The sequence below is a fragment of the Panthera leo genome, chromosome F2 (genome assembly GCF_018350215.1).
Source record: "Panthera leo isolate Ple1 chromosome F2, P.leo_Ple1_pat1.1, whole genome shotgun sequence".
Taxonomy (NCBI): Eukaryota; Metazoa; Chordata; class Mammalia; order Carnivora; family Felidae; genus Panthera; species Panthera leo.
In genome coordinates, this window is record NC_056695.1 from 66189440 (window position 1) to 66210187 (window position 20748).

At 44.5% G+C, this 20748-nt stretch overlaps 1 protein-coding gene across 9 annotated transcripts in view; it reads right to left on the reverse strand.

Annotated features, from left to right (window-relative positions):
- CF2H8orf76 (chromosome F2 C8orf76 homolog) overlaps nucleotides 1-20748 on the reverse strand; it is a 38263-nt gene that overhangs the window by 9695 nt on the left and 7820 nt on the right. For 3 of the 9 annotated variants that reach the window (XM_042923698.1, XM_042923696.1, XM_042923700.1), the window contains exons 4-6: nucleotides 17315-17772; nucleotides 13089-13221; nucleotides 6974-7307 (exon numbers count right to left, since the gene is read on the reverse strand). In XM_042923698.1, coding sequence (XP_042779632.1) covers nucleotides 7110-7307; nucleotides 13089-13221; nucleotides 17315-17772 — 789 coding nt within the window. In that variant the 3' untranslated portion in view covers nucleotides 6974-7109. Of the gene's footprint in view, nucleotides 1-6973; nucleotides 8457-13088; nucleotides 13222-17314; nucleotides 17773-20748 lie in introns of those variants that run through there. The other 6 variants (XR_006198254.1, XM_042923697.1, XM_042923699.1 and 3 more) reach the window with 4 other exon arrangements.

Here is a 20748-nt window from a genome sequence, read left to right on the forward strand (position 1 = left end):
CTCACTCTCTGTCTCTCTCTCTCTCTCTCTTTCAAAAATAAATAAACATTTAAAAAAAAAAAACTTTCTTAAAGGCCTTATCCCCAAATACAGTCCCATTCTGGGTTAGGGTTTCAACAGGCAACTTCTCAGTGGGGGGACATAGTCAAGCCCTGACAGGCAGGCCTCCCCTGTGGGCCCACGTGGCCGAAGGGGCCCAGTCTGTACATCTGGGCTGCTCCTTCAACCCCCGCTGCTCGCTCTCCCTCTGTCCCCATGACACTCGTCGCCTGCTTTGCTGTGGAACACCCAACAGCTGAGTCAGTTCAGCCAGGTGTCTGGAAATGGCTGTTCTCCCTTCAAACTGTGTTTCTTGGCCAGCAGGGTCAGAGGCTTGCTTCTGGCGGCTGCTCTTCGAGAACGGCACTTCCTGACTTTTCTTCCAAACATCCACACGTGTTTGCTCCTCGCAGAGGCCTCGGCAGGCAGCGCAGCCTGCTGTTGAGGGGCAAGCCCGGCACTGCTGTTCTGGGAACCCTCCCCTCAGGCACAGCGTGAAGAAACGTCCAGTTCACGTCTCCTTGAGGAATTACTCTATCCCAGGCCCTGCGAGGCCAGTCTTGGCTTCCATGCCAAAAGGGCCTGGACTCGTGTATCTAATCACACGTTCGCCTCCCGCCCCAACCCGTGTGCCAAGAGCTGGGTGGTCAATACAGATGGAAGCAGATGTGCTCCCAGTTTACATCACAGCGTCAAGAGCCTCCCTGCCTCCGGGGTTTGCACCTTGCTAATGGGCGGTTTGTTGGGTCTGAGAGTGACAGGGGGCAGGGAAGGCCCGTGTGAGGGGAGACAGGAGCAGAGACTGGAACACGAGAAGCAGTCAGCCATGCAAGAGGCAGGAAGAGTGTGCAGGACAGCAGGCAAAGGCTGGCTGGAGTCTGCCTTATTCTAAGTGTAACGGGAAGCCCTGACGAGTAACAGACTACGATAATGTAAATTCCATAAGGTGCTCGGACGCCTTGGGTATCTTGAGCCCACCTCCACCCTCCATGTTAGTGCGAATATCTGGGGCTTTCCTAGACCCAGAAAACACATACTGCCTGAAGCTCAAAGCCTTTTTTTTTTTTTTTTTTCACATTTATTTATTTTTGAGAGAGAGCAAGAGTGGGGAAGAGGCAGAGGTGGGGCGGGGGGACAGAGGATCCCAAGCAGGCTCTGCAAGTGCTGAGTCTATCGCGGGGTTCGAACTTACAAAACATGAGACCATGATCTGAGTTGAAATCAAGAGTTGGAGGCTTAAAAAAACCGACTGAGCCACCCAGGCATCCCTACAGTCAACCTTCTTACCCCAGCATGGACAATCCTCCATAATTTGATGCTGGGTTACCTGCCCTGTCTCATCACCCACATCCCTTCATGCCCACTAACCTGGACAACCAGTCTTCATGTCCTCCACGTGGTGGCTCCTTTCATCCCCCTGCTGAGAAACCCAACATGCCTGCCTTTCATTCTCCACAGAGCCTGCTACAAACTCTCCCCTTCCCAAGGTCCAACTCAGATGTTACCGCCTTCATGAAACTTTTCACTTATTTTTTAAATTAATTTTTAAAAATATTTTTAAAGTTTATTTATTTATTTTGAGAGAGAGAGAGAAAGAGAATCCCAAGCAGGCTTTGCACTGTCAGCACAGAACCCGATGCGGGGCTCGAACTCACAAACTGTGAGATCATGACTTAATCTGAAACCAAGAGTTGGACGCTTAACCGACTGAGCCACCCAGGCGCCCCCTTCATGAAACTTATTTGAGAGCCCAGCCTTCCTCTGCACTTCTGCCATGTCCAGACCACCCTCCTACCCCTTATTTACTACTGATGTGGATGTCCTATCACCTCTGCTGGAGAATGGAAGATCCTGAAATCAGGTGCTGCGCCTTTGAGATCTACAATAATCTCTATCAAGCTTTCACAAAACAAATTCCTGTGTAAAAGAAAGTCTTCTGAGAAACAAAATCTTACAGTACAACCCAGACTGAAAGGGCCCAAGTAAAAAAAAAAAAAAAAGTAAAAAAAAAAAAAAAAAAAAAAGAAAGGGCCCAAGTGACCTCTGTTAGGATTCTTTGGTTACAATAACAGAAGCTGAAACTAGCTTAAGCAGCCAACTTAGGACCACAAACATCATCGCTTAAAACAACACAAATTTATTACCTTATGGTTCTCTAGTTAGAATTCCAACACAGGTCTCACTGGGCTAAAGTCAAGGTGTCAGCAGGGTGTGTTCCTTCCTGGACACCCTAGGAGAGAATCTGTTTTCTTGTCTTTTCTAGTTTCCATATGCCACCCACATTCCTTGGCTCATGGCTCTGTTCTCCATCTTCAAAGCCAGTAGTATAGCATCTTTCTGACCCTCACCCACTTCTTCTGCCTCCAGATGATAGCTAATTTTATGTGTCAACTTGACTGGACTAGGGGATGCCCAGATGGCCGGTAGAACATTATTCTGTGTGTGTCTTGAGAGTTTCTGGTAGAGATTAGCATTTGAATTGACAAACTGGGTAAAGAAGATCACCCTCCCCAATGCAGATGGGCATCATCTATCCTCATGAAAGCCCAAATGGAACAAAAAGGCAGAGGAAGGGCAAATTTGCTCTCTCTGCTTGAGCTAGGACATTCATCTTGTGCCCTTGGAGATTGGCACTCCTGATTCTCTGGCTTTGGACTCAGATCAGGACATACACCATTGGCCCCCTGATTTTCAGGCCATTAGACTTCTCAGCCTCCATAACCATATGAACCAACCCCCATAATAAATCTCTACGTGTGTATATATACATATACATACATACACAAATATACATATACATACGTACACAATACCCACACACATCTACATATCTGCATTCTATCTATCTATCTATCTATCTATCTATCTATCTATCTATCTACCTACCTATCTCCTGTTAGTTCTGCTTCTCTGGAGAGCCCTAATATACTCCGTCTTCCATTTGGAAACACTCCAGTGATTACACTGGGTCCACCTGGATAATCCAGGATATTCTCCCTATTTTAAAGTCAGCTGATTAGCAACCTTAATTCCCCTTTGCCACGTAACCTAACGTATTCAGTTTCCGGGATTTAAGGCGTGTGTATCTTTAGGGAGCCATTATTCTGCCTACCACACTCCAGGTGTTTCATGGAGACCTCGGCCAAGAATGTGGCTAGGGCTAGAGAACAGGAAGGATTTGCAATGAGGAAATAGTTGGGCATCTCCTTCATTTTCCTCCTTCTCTCTGTAGACTTGCTCTGTGCTCCTCAGTCCACTTGGAAGAACAAAACCAGCCCCAGGTTTTGCCCTTACTGGTTTCAGACACAGGAGAAGAATCTTTCATTTCTAAATCTCTTGAGAGTCTGATTGGCCCAACTTCAATCAGGTAAACCCTCCTTCCTCTCTCCAATTAGTTAGGGTCATTGAGTATAAATATGGCTGCCACCGGTGTGGGTGAGAGGGCACTTCCCAGAGACAGGGGGCGGGTGGTTGTTAGCTCAAGGGCTGAGCAGACACAACACTGAAGCTTTAGGTGATGAAGCCACTCTGCCAAGGAGGGAGAAAAGGACAAGTGTAAGCCCCAAATAGACAAATGCCTGCCCTCTGTTTTTCCTGACCTCTTTACCAATGCCTCCTGGTGGACACACTCAGATTAGATTGGAGCCAGGCCTGGTCTGCCCCTCATCAGGACTTGTTTCACAAGCTTTGGTGGTTTTATACAATCCTCCTTGGTTTGTGCTTGTTTGCATATTGTTTTTGTGATTAAGACCTTGGAAATCAGTGTATAAACTACTTTTACAGATGAAATTGCAGAAGTATTAGAAAACTGCAATTTAAAACAATCTGTTTTTGTAAATAGCGGCCTTGCGTTTGTTCCATAGACATTTCTACCCAAGATTTTCTAACATGAGGCACATCTTTGTTGAAATGCAGTACTGTGCTGGCAGGCAGGGGGCCTGTGGCACTGACAGTGGATCTCAGTGGGAATGGGCTACACGGGCTTCTGGCTCACCAGGCCTTTGGTGGCCTCTGCAAGGCCTGGGCCTCCAGCGAGGCAGCAATGGGCAGAAGTCACGGTGTCCAGTAAGCTGGGCTCTGCCATAAATGGGCAAACCAGAGACACAGTGCTAGAGCTTATGATCCAGCAAAGTTTCAGACAACAAAAATTCAATTATAATCCTATTAAACACTCTGCGGGGGAAAGCACAGGTACCATGACATTTAAAGGAACCTGAGCAAGTCTGGGATGGGGACCATCTGGCCAGAGAATGACCCAAGCTGAGATCTGTGGGAAGGGGAGGCTTATGGCAGGGTTACGAGATTGCAGGGAAGAATGTTCCAAGTGGAGATAACTGGATGGACACAGGGCTTGGGTGCAAAGATGCTTGAAGAGTCCAAGGACATGAGAAAAACCAGTGAGCCAGGGCGAAGTGGGCCAAGCCAGACCACACAGAGCCTCACACACGGGCTTTGTGAAGGAGTTGGGAAATCACTGGATGACTGAAAACAATCTTTATAAGATCCTTTGGCTCTGTATGAAGACTACAGAGGTGTTAAGAGTATGAAGGATAAAGGACTCTCACCAGCTCGAATACCAGGTATAAACCCCCCCTTGGGAGAAAATGTTGAAGACAGGCCTTTTGGGAATCACAGGAGACAAGAATCACCGTTGGGTCCCACCCCACCCACCTGGAGTGCAGTCACCTCTGTGGTTCACATTTGCTCACCTTCCGAGTGATTCATTCACTGACAAGAGGGTGGGGTGTCTAAATAGGCAGGCCTGAGATTTTTCTTTAGCACAATTGTTGCTCAGTTAACCCTACCCTTCACCATCTGTCCTGGAAATCATCAAGATGACTTGGGCGTGATGAAACTCTGAGGTGGCCGGTATTCCTGAGTGCCCTTTCCTGCCCTGTATTACAGCCAAGCATCATAGTGCGGGAAGCTGGCTTCTCACACACATCACCATGTTGCTGCCGGGAACGTGAGGTGAGGCAGGAGTGAGAATGTGGGCGGATTCACGAAGACCACTCAGGCAGTTCAGAACAGCACAGACAGTGGATCTGGGAGGACAGCCAGAGGGCTGAAAGCTAACAGCATGGACAAAGTTAGAAGGACACTAGGATGGAAACAGGAAGCCAAGCCAGGCAGGGAAGAGGGCAATAAAAAAAAGTTTATTTGAGGGAGGGGGAGGGGCACAGAAGGAGAGAGAATCCCAAGTAGGTTTCATGTTGTCAGCACAGATCCCATGAGCCATGAGATCAGGACCTGAGCCGAAATCAAGAGTCAGACGCTTAACTGACTGAACCACTCAGGCGCCCCGAAAAGGGCATCTCTAGGAGGCCCAGACTAACAGGAAGAAGGCGTTTAGCTCCATTGAGAGAAACAGGCAGGGTGCTCTGACGGCCTCAGCACTGTGCTGGATCTTTGGGGTGCAAACAAAGTAAGATGCTCGCCAGTTAATTCAGAAATTCAACCAATATTTAATGAAATGCCGGGTATTCTGCCCTGATAGCAATGTAAAAAAGACTGTCCTAAAGTCTATCGTGACAACAGAGCAGGAAGAATCAGTATGGGAGTGAAACAGTAAAGGAGCAGGAAAGAGGGAAACCTACAGCCACCTGGAGGTCAAGACTCCTGGGAAGCCGTAAGGAGGTGGAGACCTGAAAGGTGAACAGAATTAGCCCCATGATGGGGGGTGGGGAGGGGTACCAGACCAAACTGCCAGCGTGAAGGCCTAAAGGCGAAAGCTAAGGCACAGCTGGGGAGCAAGGAAGGAGGGAGCCTGGGAGCCAAAGACTATGATGAAGGGTTTGCCAAACCACGGTTCAGCTTGGGCTCTATCCGGAGGGCCGGTCACAGCTAGACCGCTAACTCCCTGAAAGCCAGGGTCTCCACGGCAACCGCACCATGATTGTCACATAACACATAACACAGTGATGGTTCATGACTCCATGAATAGATGGAGGCCAATGGGGAGCTGTTGAGAGGTTTCCATACTTTTTACTGGTTCCTAAAAATCGAAATGTCTACTAATCATACCAATCTTTGGTTTCACATTAGAGAAAAATGACAACTTGCAGTTGCTAGTCAGGCTACTGTACCTACTAAAAGAGCAGCCAAAATAGGAACACAATGAGATGTTTGTCTGTTTCGGAAAGGGGCCTGGAAAGGGGAGAAGCAGCAGGTGGAAGGGAAATCCTGATGACTCCACCTCTTGACCCAGGGCTGGGATTCTTTTCCCTCTGCTGAGAATAAAAAGTTGTGCGGGACAACATTTGATGATGTTTTGGTTTCCTATTAAATTCCACTCCTCATAAGGGAGCTCTTGTATCTCAGATGATTCGAGTAAGATGTATCGGAGATGTTAAGAGACTGTGACTGTAATTCGTGTGGCTGGAAGGACAGGACCATCACCCTGCGAGACGGTGCTCTGTGGGCCTCGTGATTCTGTGCCGTCTCATGAGCAAGGCACCAAATGCCCTTCATTCCAGACCATCTTTTCAATGATGTCTGCATAGCAAACAGCCTTACAAAAGAGACGGTATCGTCCTCTGGAGCGGGAGGCAAGCATGCTGACTACTGCCTGTTAGAGAAGACCTGTGTTTCCTCAGCTCAGGGCTCTTCCCCTGTAATACAGCCCACCCCATGTGTACTCTTTTGTTTAGGCCCACACGCAAAATCGCAGATCTTGACACACCCTTCTTAGAAATGGTTTACTGCTACATCTCAACATTCTTGTTCTTTCCTGAATTTACCTAAACAATGTGGCCACTTTTACTGCTGATTATAACACAGTTCCTGTTTCTAAAAGACTATAATACCTAAAAGGCTCTTTTATACACTTCCAACAGATATCTTCTAAAGGGGTAGTAGGTCTAAGATAAGTGAATGGCAAAAATCTACAAAGAAAACAAACAAAAAATCAAGAAACTGAACACAGTAGAAATAATCTGAAGAGAAGCCGTTTTTATAAAACAAATAATTATTTCAAATCCATTATATTCAATGAATGGCAGTGCATTCTATCTGAAATAAACAAGAACAATTAAAACAGTACAGGATTTTTTTTTTTTTTAAAGGGACCACTAAACCAAGATTTGTATCTCTGTATGGAACTGATTTTCAAAGGGACAGAAGTGGTCTTTGATCTTTCTGAACCATTTGTCTTCAAATTCTTTCGAAGATGCAATCACCAAGGCAGTCAGGGCTGTAGGGCCAACACACTTCACCTCTGTGTGAACCTCATCTTTTATTTTTTCTGGGACGATATCTTCTCCCATAACCTGTAGCAGGAGGGAAAAAAAAACCAAAAACCTGTCCCAATAAAAAGGGCAGCGCGCGCAGAATGGAAGACTATGCTATTCATCAAGGGTAAAGGATTTCATACCAAAAAAAGCAGAATACTTTAGCAGCCAGGGGACAATTCCAACAATTCCAACATATTGAAAAGCTGTTTGTTTAGAAGTAGCGATCCAAGGACCACATGTGTAAAATACCCTGTATTTCTCCTCTTGTCTTCCCAAGTGAACAAATCACTGAACTACTGATGTGGCAGCTATCAGCCTAGAGAGAGCGCCCGGTCAACCTTCTTAAATCAAAGAGCATCTTCTGTTGGCAAGACCGCATCTGCAAGTCCTTCTCCCTCACTGTAAAATAACCAGAAAACAGAGCTGGGGCAGAATACAGCTGCTGGGGGTGGGGTGAGGGCACAGACTCTTCCTCTTAGAAGTTGTCCAAAAAAGTCAAAGACTGTGAACAGTCGAGTAGCAAGCAGCTGGGCCTACCCTTTCCTGACCCAGAAAGACTCAACCCTCGGGAATTGCTGCACATGCCCTCTGAAGGCACAATACTGCTCCCTACTGGTCAGAGTCGGGCCCAGATCTGGTGTTCGCTTCTCCGGTAAGACAAGCAAAAGTTGTGGAAAGCCGGCACCTGAACCCACTAAGTGATCAGCCCATCTTCAGTAAGGACAGTGAACTAAAATTAAGTCCCAATACATTTCATACCACTGGCATGACAGGCTAGGGAGCCACCTGGCAGGGATGCTACAGAAGGAATTTAAGTCACTTGGGATTTGGACTAGATGATGACTAAGTTTCCTGTAAACCCTGAGATCCAGTGTGTTGATGAATACGCAAATTATAATGGATTAGAAGCACATTCAAAGAATCGTTTCCTCTGGCTTTAAATCTTCAAGGGCTACTTATTACTTGAGGCAAGAGCTAATGAGATGAACAGCTTAACCAGGCAACTGTCCACATTTATTAAAGTATTTTGTTTTTGTATTTTAACCTTTCTGACATCAAGAGGTATCTTATAACACAGGTGTGTCATGGTATAAGCGGCATCTTGCTTTTCTTTTGGTGACCCGTCAACGATGTGGCTTACAACTGGTGACTTCTTGGACTCAACGAAACGTAGAACTTTAAAATCTGGGATATAACACCAAACATCTTTTTTTTTTTTTTTAATTAAAAAAAAAGATTTGAATAATAGTAATATCCAAATGTGCAATATTCCAAAAAAAGGGATTAGCAGGTACATCATTCACAGGTTCAAAATATCTGCAAAAATATTTGACCAGGGGTGCCTGGGTGGCTCAGTCGGTTAAGCGTCTGACTTCAGCTCAGGTCACGATCTCGCGGGTCCGTGAGTTCGAGCCCCGCGTTGGGCTCTGAGCTGATGGCTCAGAGACTGGAGCCTGCTTCCGATTCTGTGTCTCCCTCTCTCTCTGCCCCTCCCCCGTTCATGCTCAGTCTCAAAAATAAATAAACTTTAAAAAAAAAATTTTTTTAAAAATTTGACCATATAAAAAAATTTAAACTTCTATATACCAGAAAAACATCATACACTTCAGAAAATACTGCAAAAGGGGCACCTGGGTGGCTCAGTCAGTTAAGCATCTGACTCTTGATTTCAGCTCAGGTTGTGATCTCATGATTCATGGGACCAAGCCCTGCTTTGGGGTTTGTGCAGAGCCTGCTTGGGATTCTCTCTCCCTCTCTGTCCCTCCCCTACTCATACGCTCTCTCTCAAAATAAATAAATAAACACTAAAAAAGAAAAGAAAATACTGCAACATATAAAATGTTAGTAACTCTAGGATAGAGAGTGAGCTCTTAAAAATTAGCAAGAAAAACAGAAACATAGAAGTAGAATAATGAAGAAAAAGCATGATTGGTATTTCACATAATAGAAATGGCCAAACATATGAAACATATGAAAAACTGTTTATCTTAATAGTAATCAAACAAGAGGGGCACCTGGTGGCTCAGTTGGTTAAACATCGACTTTGGCTCAGGTCATGATCTCACGGATCATGGGTTCAAGCCCCGCATAGGGCTCTGTGCTAACAGCTCAGAGCCTGGAGCCTGCTTCGGATTCTGTGTCTCCCTCTCCCTCTGCCCTTCCCCTGCTCATGCTCGGTCTCTCTCTCAAAAATAAATAAAACGTTAAAAACAAAAAAATAGTAATCAAACAAGTAATACTAAAACATGCCATTTTTACCAAATTGAAAATTTCAAGAAGTAAAGAATACTACAGAATTGTCTTTAGAGGTATAAAGGATCAACTATTGACAATTTCACATGGTGCAACCTAGTATCTAGGATTGGAGAAGGGAAATCAGTATTCTCACACAGGATACATAAAGTGAACCAACCTTTCTGAATCACAGTTTGGAAATGAGCTTCAAGTCTTTAAACTATACTTTAGCCTAGTGATTCTGTTTCTAGTAATCTATTCTAAAAGGGACAAATACATACAATGATTTATTTTGCAAAGACTTATTAAAATAGGTACTTGATATTTGTTAAAAATGTTCAATATAGAGGACTTAAATAAATAAATGATAGCTCATCAAAAGCTATAGTTAGACTACTATCCGGCCATCAAAAAGTACATACTCAAACAGTATTTACAGACACGGGGTCATGATTATGTCACAATGTTAGGTAAAAATAACAGAATATAAAGTGAAAAGTACAGTTTGGCAGTTCCTCAAAAAGTTAAACACAGAATCACCACATGACTTAGCAAATTCCACTCCTAGGTATATACCCCAAAGATTTTAAGTCAGGAACTCAAACAGATACTTGTATGCCAATGTTCATGGCAGTATTATTCACAAGAGCCAAAAGGTGGAAATGATGCAAATGCCCATCAACAGCTGAACGGATAAACAAAACGTGGCACATATGTGCACACAATGGAGTATGATTCAGCCACAAAAAGGAATGAAGTTCTGACACCTGCTACGAATGGATGAACCTGGAAAACATTATGTTAAGTGAAAGAAGCCAGATATAAAAGGGCAAATATTATATGATTCCACTATTTGAAACATCTAGAACAGGCAAATCATAGACACAGAAAGTAGATTAGAGGTCACCAGCTGTCGAAGGGAGGGGGGATGGGAATTATTGCTTAATGGTTACAAAGTTTCTCTTTGGAATGACGAAGAAGTTTTGGAAATAGTGGTGATGGTTGCACAACACTGTGCGTGTAAGTACTGAATCGTATACTAAACAATGATTAAGATGGCAAGTTTTAGGTCACGTATACTTTTTTTATCTTAAAAAAGCAGAGAAGGGGAGCTACTACAAAACGAAAGAAACATAAGAGACAGAAGACCAAATGCAGTCTGTGGACCTTATATGGATCCTAATTCAAATAAAACAACTCTAAAAAGGAGAAAAAAATAAGAAATGAAAGGACATTTAAGGGCACAGGATCGTACTCATGTCACAAAGTAAAAGAGCACATAGTGAAATGTACATTACAATCCCAGTGAGAGCCCAGACACTTGTCTTTTGTAAAAAGCTCCACAGATACTTCACATACGTTGTGCAGATGGAGAACGACCATTCCACTCAGTCCACAGGTACATCAAGCACCGCAAAGAAGATGAAGATGTTTAAGACATCTTGTAAAGATGCCTTGTATCTTGCCTTATAAGGAAATCTAAAACCTAGTTGAAAAGAGAAGATATATTCTTGCTTGGTTTTTTTGCGGGGGAGGGGGGCAAAGAGCTATCTATTCAAGGATTCGCTCTACCCGAGCTCAGAGGAAGGAGCCATTGCCACAGACAGGGACATTCAGGGAAAGCTTCCTAGAGGACGCGGGACTTCGGTGGGGTCTTTGAGGACGGGAATATAGTAAGTTGGTGGAGATGAGAAAACCCATGACAAGTCTGTTAGATGTGCAGATCAGTCTAAAGGATGTACGAGATTTGCGTAAGGAATTACTAGATCCTAGGTTTGGGGTTACTCTCTGGAAGGCGCCTAAATCAGACCTGACCTCTGAGGTGATGGTGGAGACAACTTCCGTTTTGGGGCATCTGGTAACGCGTTCAAAGCAATGCTGTGAGGTAAACCTGGTAGCAGCAACGTCTGAGACAGATCTGAGGGGAGAAAGCAAGGAAGCGAGGAGAGATGAACCAGGAGGTCACTGTGAGCCAGGCACCAGGTGACGGGGATGAGGGTGCTGGCGGTGCCAGAGAAACGAAAGGTGACCTGAAGGAAGGGTGGGCCGAGTGCCCCCTAGAGATGAGACTGGAGAAGACAAGGCCCACAGCTGGCGGGGTCCCAGGTCTGGGTAAGAGAAGAATGACAGACAGGACTGATGAAAAGAATGAAGTGTGGAACGCAGAGCTGGTTCTCTCCAACTCCTCTCCGCTTGGTACTGACAGAAGACTGACTGGAAAGTGTTCTGACGAGCAGCTCCACTTTAGACACTTTGTCCTTGAAATGACAGGAGGATATCAGCACTTTCAGATTAATACTCAGTAGGTAACTAGTCTGAGTGTTTAAGATGGGACCAGGGACACAGAGTGGAGGGTAATCAACCAGGAGGTGACAGCTAAAACCGTGAGTGGGGTTAGGACTTCTGTGGGAGACAGGCAGAGAGGAGAGAGAACCTAAGTGGAACCTCAGAGAATGTTGGTACTTAAGACACAAAGGAAACCAGAAGTCCCAAGAGGCAGAGGAATATCAAGAATTCAGGAGAAAACCAGACTGGTGTGGCCTCTGGAAGTAAAGAGAAGAGGGAACAAAAAGTGAGTGGTCAGTAGGTATAAACACCCCAGAAAGATGAAGGAAAACAAAGAGCAAGGAAAGGCTACAGTAAACTTAGGAGGGACAGGCTATCCGCACACATCTGTGGGCTCAAGGAGAAGGGCCCATGGAAGGGGAAAGGCTGAAAAAGGCTCAGAGAGAACAGATAGAGGGGCGTGGTCCCACCAGAGGGAAAACAGGGTCCAAGTGGGGGCTTAGCTTGGAGAAGGAGGGAGCCTGGCAATCTAGATATGCAGTAAGTGTTTCTTGAAAGAAAGACATTAGGATGGATATGGGTAGAAGTTCTTTCATGGGATGAGTACCTGAACTGTCCATTTCAATTTCATACTAAAGGGAACTAGTGTGAATAACTTGAATACAAACACAGATAATCTCCAAATTCTATCTTAAGAAATTTCAACATCCTATTTTAAAAAAAGCTAATGAAGGTTAAAAAAAAAAAAAAACAACAACCCTGACATTTGAATTTCTCAACCATCAAGGTAGTAGGAAGGTGGAGCAGAAAGAAAATGGACTTGTAGCCGGATGGGCTTCAGTCTAGCTCTGCCACTTAAAATCTGGCCTTAGGCAGGTCCCAACCCGTCCCAACAGGTGTCACTCCCAGCTCCACCTGTCCCATAGGCCGTTAAGAGTGTCAGGAGAACAAACGGAGGTAAAAAGGCGCAGAAATGCTGCCAAGAATGTCAATATTCATTCGTTTAAACAGCACTCAAAAAACAATTTGGGGGCATTTATGGTGTTCAGGCAGGCATGTACTAACAAGCACCAACAAGAAAATGAAACTGAGCCCTTGCTTCTAGCATGCTGCAGGAGAAAGATGACGAAGAGGCCGCTTTCCGGGATTAAGTGATCAAACGGCATGTAAAGCAGGGAGAAAGGGTCCTTTTAGATGAGATTTGGCTGTTTTTTTAAAAAACGGTACCAGAGCCAGGAAAAATACCTCTGATGCCTCGGTTCACATAAAGCCCTAGGGGTTTATGCGAACACTCACCTCAGCTATCAACAGCAAAGTGTCTTCTTTGAAGCCGAACTCTTTCATTTTATCTGCAATTTCCTGCTGAGTCCTTAAATTCCTCTCCAAAGCAAACGAGGTTTGCTGAGACTCGGTGAGCTGAAGCAAAAGCCTGAAAAACAGAAGTCCCAACGTGTGGGCACAGGTAAGGGAAAGCAGTGAGGGAATGTTCCCAGAGAGCACAGGCATGCTGCCGGATGGGAGTCCTACCAGGCTTGGAATGCACTCGCCTTCATTTGAATCCCTAAAGCTTCTTACTTGAGCAAACTGCCTTGGAGAGTCATCTTTTCTAAAATTCGCAGACTAAAGCTTCTCAAAGAAATCTTTAGAAAGCGAAACCTCAAAGGGCTTCCGGTAGGAGTCAAGTGATTGAAAGCACAAACAATTTGGAGTGAAAAGGACAAGCTTCCCAATCAAAGGCTCCTCCCCACAAAGTGCTGGGATGTGTTCCTTTGAAGTCAGTGTTCTGTGACCCTTCAATCTCCCAGAACCCACAGCAACTTGACCTCAAGGACTAATTAGATTCTCCAGTGTACTTCAATTACCCAAAGCAGGGTCAAATCTCTGATGAGCCTCTGGTGACCACTTTGCAACTGTCTCACTGCTAACTTTCCCATCATGATCATAATCTGGTCTTCTCTTTCCTCCTCCCTCCTGTCCTCCCACGTGGCCCCTTCTCTTCATTGTTTTTTATTATTTATTTATTTAAATTTTTTTAGACAACATATCCCCTCTTCTTTAAAAATTTTTTTTTATGTTTATTTACTTATTTTGAGAGAAAGAGAGCACAAGCATGGGAGGAGCAGAAAGAGAGAGAGAGAGAGAAAGAGACAGAATCCCAAGCAGGTTCTACACTGTCAGCACAGAGCCTAAAGCAGAGCCTGATCTCACGAACTGAGAAATCATGGCCTGAGCCAAAATCAAGAGCCAGGCTCCACTGAGCCACCCAGGTGCCCCACTTCATTGTTTTTTTTAAAATTTTTTTTTTTAACATTTATTTATTTTTGAGACAGAGAGAGACAGAGCATGAACGGGGGAGGGGCAGAGAGAGAGGGAGACACAGAATCCGAAGCAGGCTCCAGGCTCTGAGCTGTCAGCCCAGAGCCCGACGCGGGGCTCGAACTCACAGACCGTGAGATCGTGACCTGAGCTGAAGTCGGAAGCTCAACCGACTGAGCCACCCAGGCGCCCCATTCATTGTTTTTTAAAATATTGAATGTGTAGATTTTTCCAGTTCCCCTCAAGCCTGACTGGTCCCTACTGCTATTCCCAGAAGCATTCAGCTCTCCTGTTTGTTCATTTCAGGTCTTAAAGAATGGACCGCTCACTACTCTAAGCATTAGGAGAAACTGGTGAGCACAACAGACAGGTGCCCGTTCCATGGAACGGAAGACGAGAGATCACAAATAAATAAGACGATTTTAGGCAGTGAAGGAAGGCTTTTCTGAGTTACCACTCAAGCTAAGACCCAAATAATGAGCCAGCCACAAGAATATCTGGGGGAAGGAGCCCTGACACATGCATTAGCTTGATATGTTTGAAAACCTTGGAGATCACTGTGGCTAGACCAGAGAGAAGAAAACTAGTGAATGAGAAGAAAGGCAAGGCCAATTCCATAACATTTCGCAGCCCGTGGAAAGCACCACAGCATTTACGTAGGTGCAGCAGGAGGTCACTGGAGAGTGTGGTGAAGAGCATGCCTTGACCGACATTGCCCTGACTCACTCAAACCTGCTTACGGTACCAACTGGCCTCTGGAAGCATGGACATTTGTGACTCCTTTGATCTCTTATGTACTTGCTTTCTCCCTCTTGCTCCTGAAAGTACTCGAAAATACAACCTACGTTCGTTCCTTCGTGTCATGTTTGTTTAGCCCTCTGCCATCTGCCTTGTCACCCGTCACTACTGAAGCTGCCTTCTCAAAGGCCACAAATGACCTCCTCAGTGTCAAATCTCCTCAGAGGCCTTCAGACCTGACTCCTCACCATCATCCGGTTGCTAATCTCCTTCATCTCTAGCTCCCTTCTTCTGAGCTCAACTCCTCCTGGTGAAAAGCTCCAGTTGGGTGTCCTACTGGCACCTGAATCTCAGCACATTAAACCAAAATCTTAATTCCACCCTCAGTCTGCTCTGCTCTTCCTCCTGTGTGTTGTGTCTCAGCAGAAGGTGCCACCACCTACCCATCTACCCAAGGTAGAGTCTTGACTCGTCTTGGACTCCTCCGCTCCCCTCTTCCCTCCGTCTTTCCCACAGCCTCAGCTGGTCCCCAAGTCCTGTCTATTCCTTCCTGCAGTGATGCTCATTTCCTCTTCTTACCACTGCACTGTCCCAGGTCAGGTCCTCACTGCCACCCACTGATGACGCCACAGTTCCATCACGGCATCCCAGGATCCCGACTCCTTCTTCTAATACATCCTCCAGCCACCAGATTCGCTCTTGAAATCACAGCTCTTGTCACACCACTTGGGACATATAAAACTTTCAAATACTACTCAGGCCTTCAGCTTAAGAACCAAATCCTTTAAGATGACATTTAACATCTTATGCCAGTAGAAGTACAACCTTTACCAAATGCTCACCAACACGGTGTGCACTATACCAAGTCCTTCACTCACTCTCACAACCCCACAAAGAAGGCATTTCCCCATTTCTCCACGAAGGTGAAGATGAAGAAACCGGAGGTCCGAGAGTTTAATTTGTGCGAGGTCAGACAGCTGACAAGTAGAGGAGTCCAGATTCGTTCACTCAGTAACAATTTATTAGGTCCTTACAATGAGCTCTGCCCCCAAAACCCCTCCTCCTCCTCCTCCTCCTCCTCCCCCTCCTCACTATGCCATCCCGGGCTCGCTGTCTCCAGCCTGCCTCTCTGGCTCCACCATCAATGCTCTGTCACCGCAGCAGACCGCGTGACCACACTGTGCCACACAGTGCTTCCACCCCATGGACCCCCCTTTCTTTCTCTTTACCCAGCGTGCCTCTCTCAGCTGGGGAACATTGCACGGAGTCGGCAAGATACCCTGGAAAGAACACAAGCTCTGGGGTCAGAGGCCTGGGTCAAGGTCACGGCAGCACTTCATAGCTGTGCCACTCTGGGCAGAATTCTACGTTAGTCTCCTAGTCTCCAGGGTGGGAATCCAACACCCGCCCTGGGCAGTGGTGCGCACGGACGCGAAACAGCGTATGCGAACCACGTGGTACCCATTTCTCTGTACAGCTGACCGAGGTCCCCAGAAACATTCAGCAGAGGCGTCACTGCCCCTGCAAAGGCTTCCTTCCTCCTGCTACACCGAACCGCTCCCGTCGCCGGCCCGCAAGGTTCTGCTCACACTACTGACACCCCGTTAGTGCCTGTGCCACCTGTCACTGACGATACAGTGTTTCCCTCAGCACAGCACACAGCGAGTGGTGGAAAGAAAGGGCCTCTTTCTTTAACAATCTTTATGATCCCAGCCTCAGGCAGGTGCCTGGCACACCACTGCCATTCAATGCACTTCTGAATTAAAAGTAACATAGTCAAGACTATAAATCTGCTGACTAAAGTTTAAAATCTGCCAAACAGATACACTTCTCAGTAAGCCTCACTGTTAATCGGTATTTCTTGAATTCTCCAGAGTTAAAAATAACAACAACAACCACACCACTCTGTTTTTTGGCACCGTTTGAGACTTCCGCAAATCTGTTTCTCTCATAAATTACAGAATTGGTAAAGTGTATGCTCCCCTTTCCCTTAAACTCTTACTACTATGGATTTAAAGTGTTCAGAGTACCTAAACCATGGGAATTCTCTGCAGAATGAGTTAAATACTGTTTATTCATATTATTAATAGTGATTCAAACACAAGAGCAGATTTTTTTGTCTGCAGATGTCTGTGGAACCTCCCGGTGAAAAATTCCTGGTTTAAAATACCTCTTCCCCTTTGTCAATGTTTTATACATTTAATTTTCTTTTCTTAATTTTACTGTTTTATAGCTTTAACATTTTATCTTGAGTAATGATACAAATCATATTCTCGAGCAAATACAGGCTTGTATCTAAATCTTACATACTAAAAGGACAAGTTCAAAAGATTCACCTAGACTATAGGAAAAAAATCTCAAAAATCTACCAAATGTCCCGCCTAGAACTTTCTGAAGCTTAAAATTAAAAAATAATACCTTTACTCTAGGCTCAGTACCATGTGGTGTTTAATCTATTCTTCATTTACCTGGTTCGTACAAAGGAGGCACACGCTTTCAACTGAGTCTCTAGCAACACTGCTTCTCTCTTTTCTGCCACACAGTTCTGAATATTTTTCAGAGCTTTCTCATTCTTCTGGTTATTACTGCTGCTTGCTTCCACAGAAAACACAGGGCTCTCAGGCAACGTTTCAGGAAAACACAAAAGACAGTCTTTTCCTGAGTGTGTAAAGGAGGATTTGATGGTTTTGTCACTGGAGGTAAAACCGTCCTGTTTTTGAGATGACGCACACAATGTTGACAGAGCTGGCCCCAGACTCAGGTAAGCCTCCGCCAATTTGCCCCAGTTCCAAGGATCAAAAGGATGCAAAGAAATCAGTTTCTGTAGGCAGAGGATTGTTTTCTCCAAGTTCTGCAGACTTGAACAAATAGCAAATTGGAGGTAGAGCACAGTGGTTAAATGGTCTGTATTAGTTGCTTTATTTTCCTAGGGAGAAAAAAAGTTAAAAACTTTATTATTTTTTTAAGATTCTATTTTTAAGTAATCTCTACACCCCATGTGAGGCCCAAACCACAAGCTCCACTGACTGAGCCAGCCAGGTGCCCCCAAAGTTAAAAACTTGAAACAGCAGAATCTTTTCCATGTGAAAACGGAGATGCCTAAAAACGCAAGTTGCATATGTTGTAAATCAGAATTATCTTTCAGCAGCTACAGAAGGAGAGAGAATGAAGTTTGAAGTTGTAAACGTAGAGAAACATATACTACCTACCAATAACCATCAGAAATTCCCAAACATTCTTGTCATAACCATAACATAATTCCCAGGACAACGTCCTGACAAAATTCAGCATCAAAAACATAATGTCAGTTTATCTTCAAGTTTTATTGTAATCTTTATTGTCTTCAGCCAGGTAGCTGAAAGACCCAAGCCAACTTTTTTGTACCCTGGGCTAATGGTTCCATTTTAATATTCCAGGCTTTCTAAAACTCCAAATGGTAATTTCCTTGAGGATTCGAATGGATTCCATTTCCAAATCTGACTTGGCTTAGACATCTTAAACAGGATAGCCCTGAAGCTCTCAGTGCTTCATGATGCGTCATAACTGAATCCAAATGCTGTCCCTGGTAACTATTACGAAGGTCAATTATTTTTGGCCAGAAGGGGTTGCCTCGTTTCCTTCTGATCAGAAAATCCTTTTCAAGTCTCTTTAACCAGAGTTACCACCTCTTGCCCAACTTGCCATATGGCAAAAGCCCTGTGGGTTAGGGAAAACAGGCTTCTTTTTCTAAGTTAAAGTCTATAAAGAGCAGATGGCAGACTAAAATTACCTTTCAGTTAACTTTAAGTCTAAAGAAAACCTGGTCCTACTATAGCCTCCGGATCAAGCTCCTGCAAAGAATTACACTGAGCAAGAAATACAAGTAAAACTACCCAGTATGCAGACTGAAGAAACAGGCCAGAGAGGGAAAGCTTCGGGAGGATTCCAAATATTTACACATTATGTGAGAATATAGAAAATAAAGCTCCATGCAACCTATTTAGTGATCCTGCGCCTTCTTGATGACAGAATACATCTGGTTTTATTACCATTGTTTAGTATTCTGTCCTTCCTAAACATTAGGTTCCATTTTTTTTTTTTACTTTTTAAAACTCATCTATTTCAACCTTAGTCCTGACCACACATAAAATTCTTTCCTAAAGTTTTCCTTCAGAAACTTCTACAATTTTCTTTGCCTTTTTTACTCTAAGCTTTATTTTAATTCCAGTTGGTTAACATACAGTGTTGTATTAGTTTCAGGAGTACATCACCCTGTGCTCATCACAAGTGCATTCCTTAATCCCCTTCATCTATCTCACCCATCGCCCACCCCTCCCCTCTGATAACTATCAGATTGTTCTCTATAATTAAGAGTCTGGTTTTTGTTTTGACTCTTTTTTTCTCCCCCAAAGGTTTTAGTGTTCAATGCTGAATTCCTAACAGAGAACATAGCACCTCGGAACTAACAGACGTTTTAACTAAGTAATACGTTTTCATGTCTTCTATGTATAAGGTGAGCAAGAGACTTTGAGAGAAGCTACCTTTCTTCTACAAGTAGTCTAAGTGCTTTATGCTGTTTAATAATATTTCATATTAAGAATGTATGTTGGGGTAGAGGCTGTTACATACAAACCATGGTTTTGATGGGAGAGTTTTTATAGCACAGGTAGTAAATAACTCTCTGGAAATTAAATTCCATTTAAATGACTGTATGGGGGTACCTGGGTGGCTCAGTCGGTTAAGTGTCCAACTTTTCATCTCAACTCAGGTCCTTTTTTTTTTTTTTAATGTTTATTTATTTTTGAGAGAGAACACGAGAGAGCAAGAGCAGGGGAGGGGCAAAGAGAGAGGGAGACACAGAATCCGAAGCAGACTCCAGGCTCTGAGCTGTCAGAACAGAGCCCGATGTGGGGCTTGAACTCACAAACTATGAAACTGTGACCTGATCTGAAGTCAGACGCTTAACTGACTAAGCCACTCGGGTGCCCCGTCAGCTCAGGTCTTGATTTCAGGGTCCTGAGCCCCACACTGGGCTCCATACAAGCTGGATATAAAGTCTACTTTTGTTTTTTTTTTTTTTTAGAGAGAGAGAGATACACACAGTAAGAGAGAGGATCCCAAGCAAGCTCCACACTCAGCATGGAGCCCGACTCAGGGCTCGATCTCACAAACCGCAAGATCATGATCTCAGCCGAAATCAAGAGTTGGATGTTTAACTGACTGGGCCGCCCAGGCCCACCTGGGCGTGAAACCTGCTTTAAATTAATTAATTAATTAATTAATTAAATAAATAAAAATAAATGACTTTGTGTGATTTTTCCAGAATAATGCAACTCTTTCTGAAATGCAATAATGATGAAGACAGTTAATATTTATTGAGTCCTAACATGTACCAGGTACTATTCTAAGTGCTTTACTCATTTAATCCTCATGATGATCCTTTCAATTTTTTTTTTTTAACATTTATTTATTTTTGAGAGACAGAGAGAGGCAGAGTATGAACAGGAGAGAGGCAGAGAGAGAAGGAGACACAGAATCCGAAGCGGGCTCCAGGCTCCGAGCTGTCAGCACAGAGCCTGACGCGGGGCCCGAAGTCACAAACCGTGAGATCATGACCTGAGCCAAAGTCGGATGCTCAACCGAATGGGCCACCCAGGCGCCCCACATGATGATCCTTTAAAATAGATTCCATTATTATCCCCATCTTATAGATGAGGCAACTGAGTCCCAACAGAAAAGTTAGAGAACCTGCCTGAAGTCACCCAGCTAGTAAGCAGCAGAGCTACAAGTCACACTAGAAGTCACAGAACAAAGGGCTCGTTCCCTCTCTCTTTCTATTTATCTAAAGCAGACTTCATGCCCAGCATGGAGCCCAATGCAAGGCTTGAGCTCACGACCCTGAGATCAAGACCTGAGCTGGATC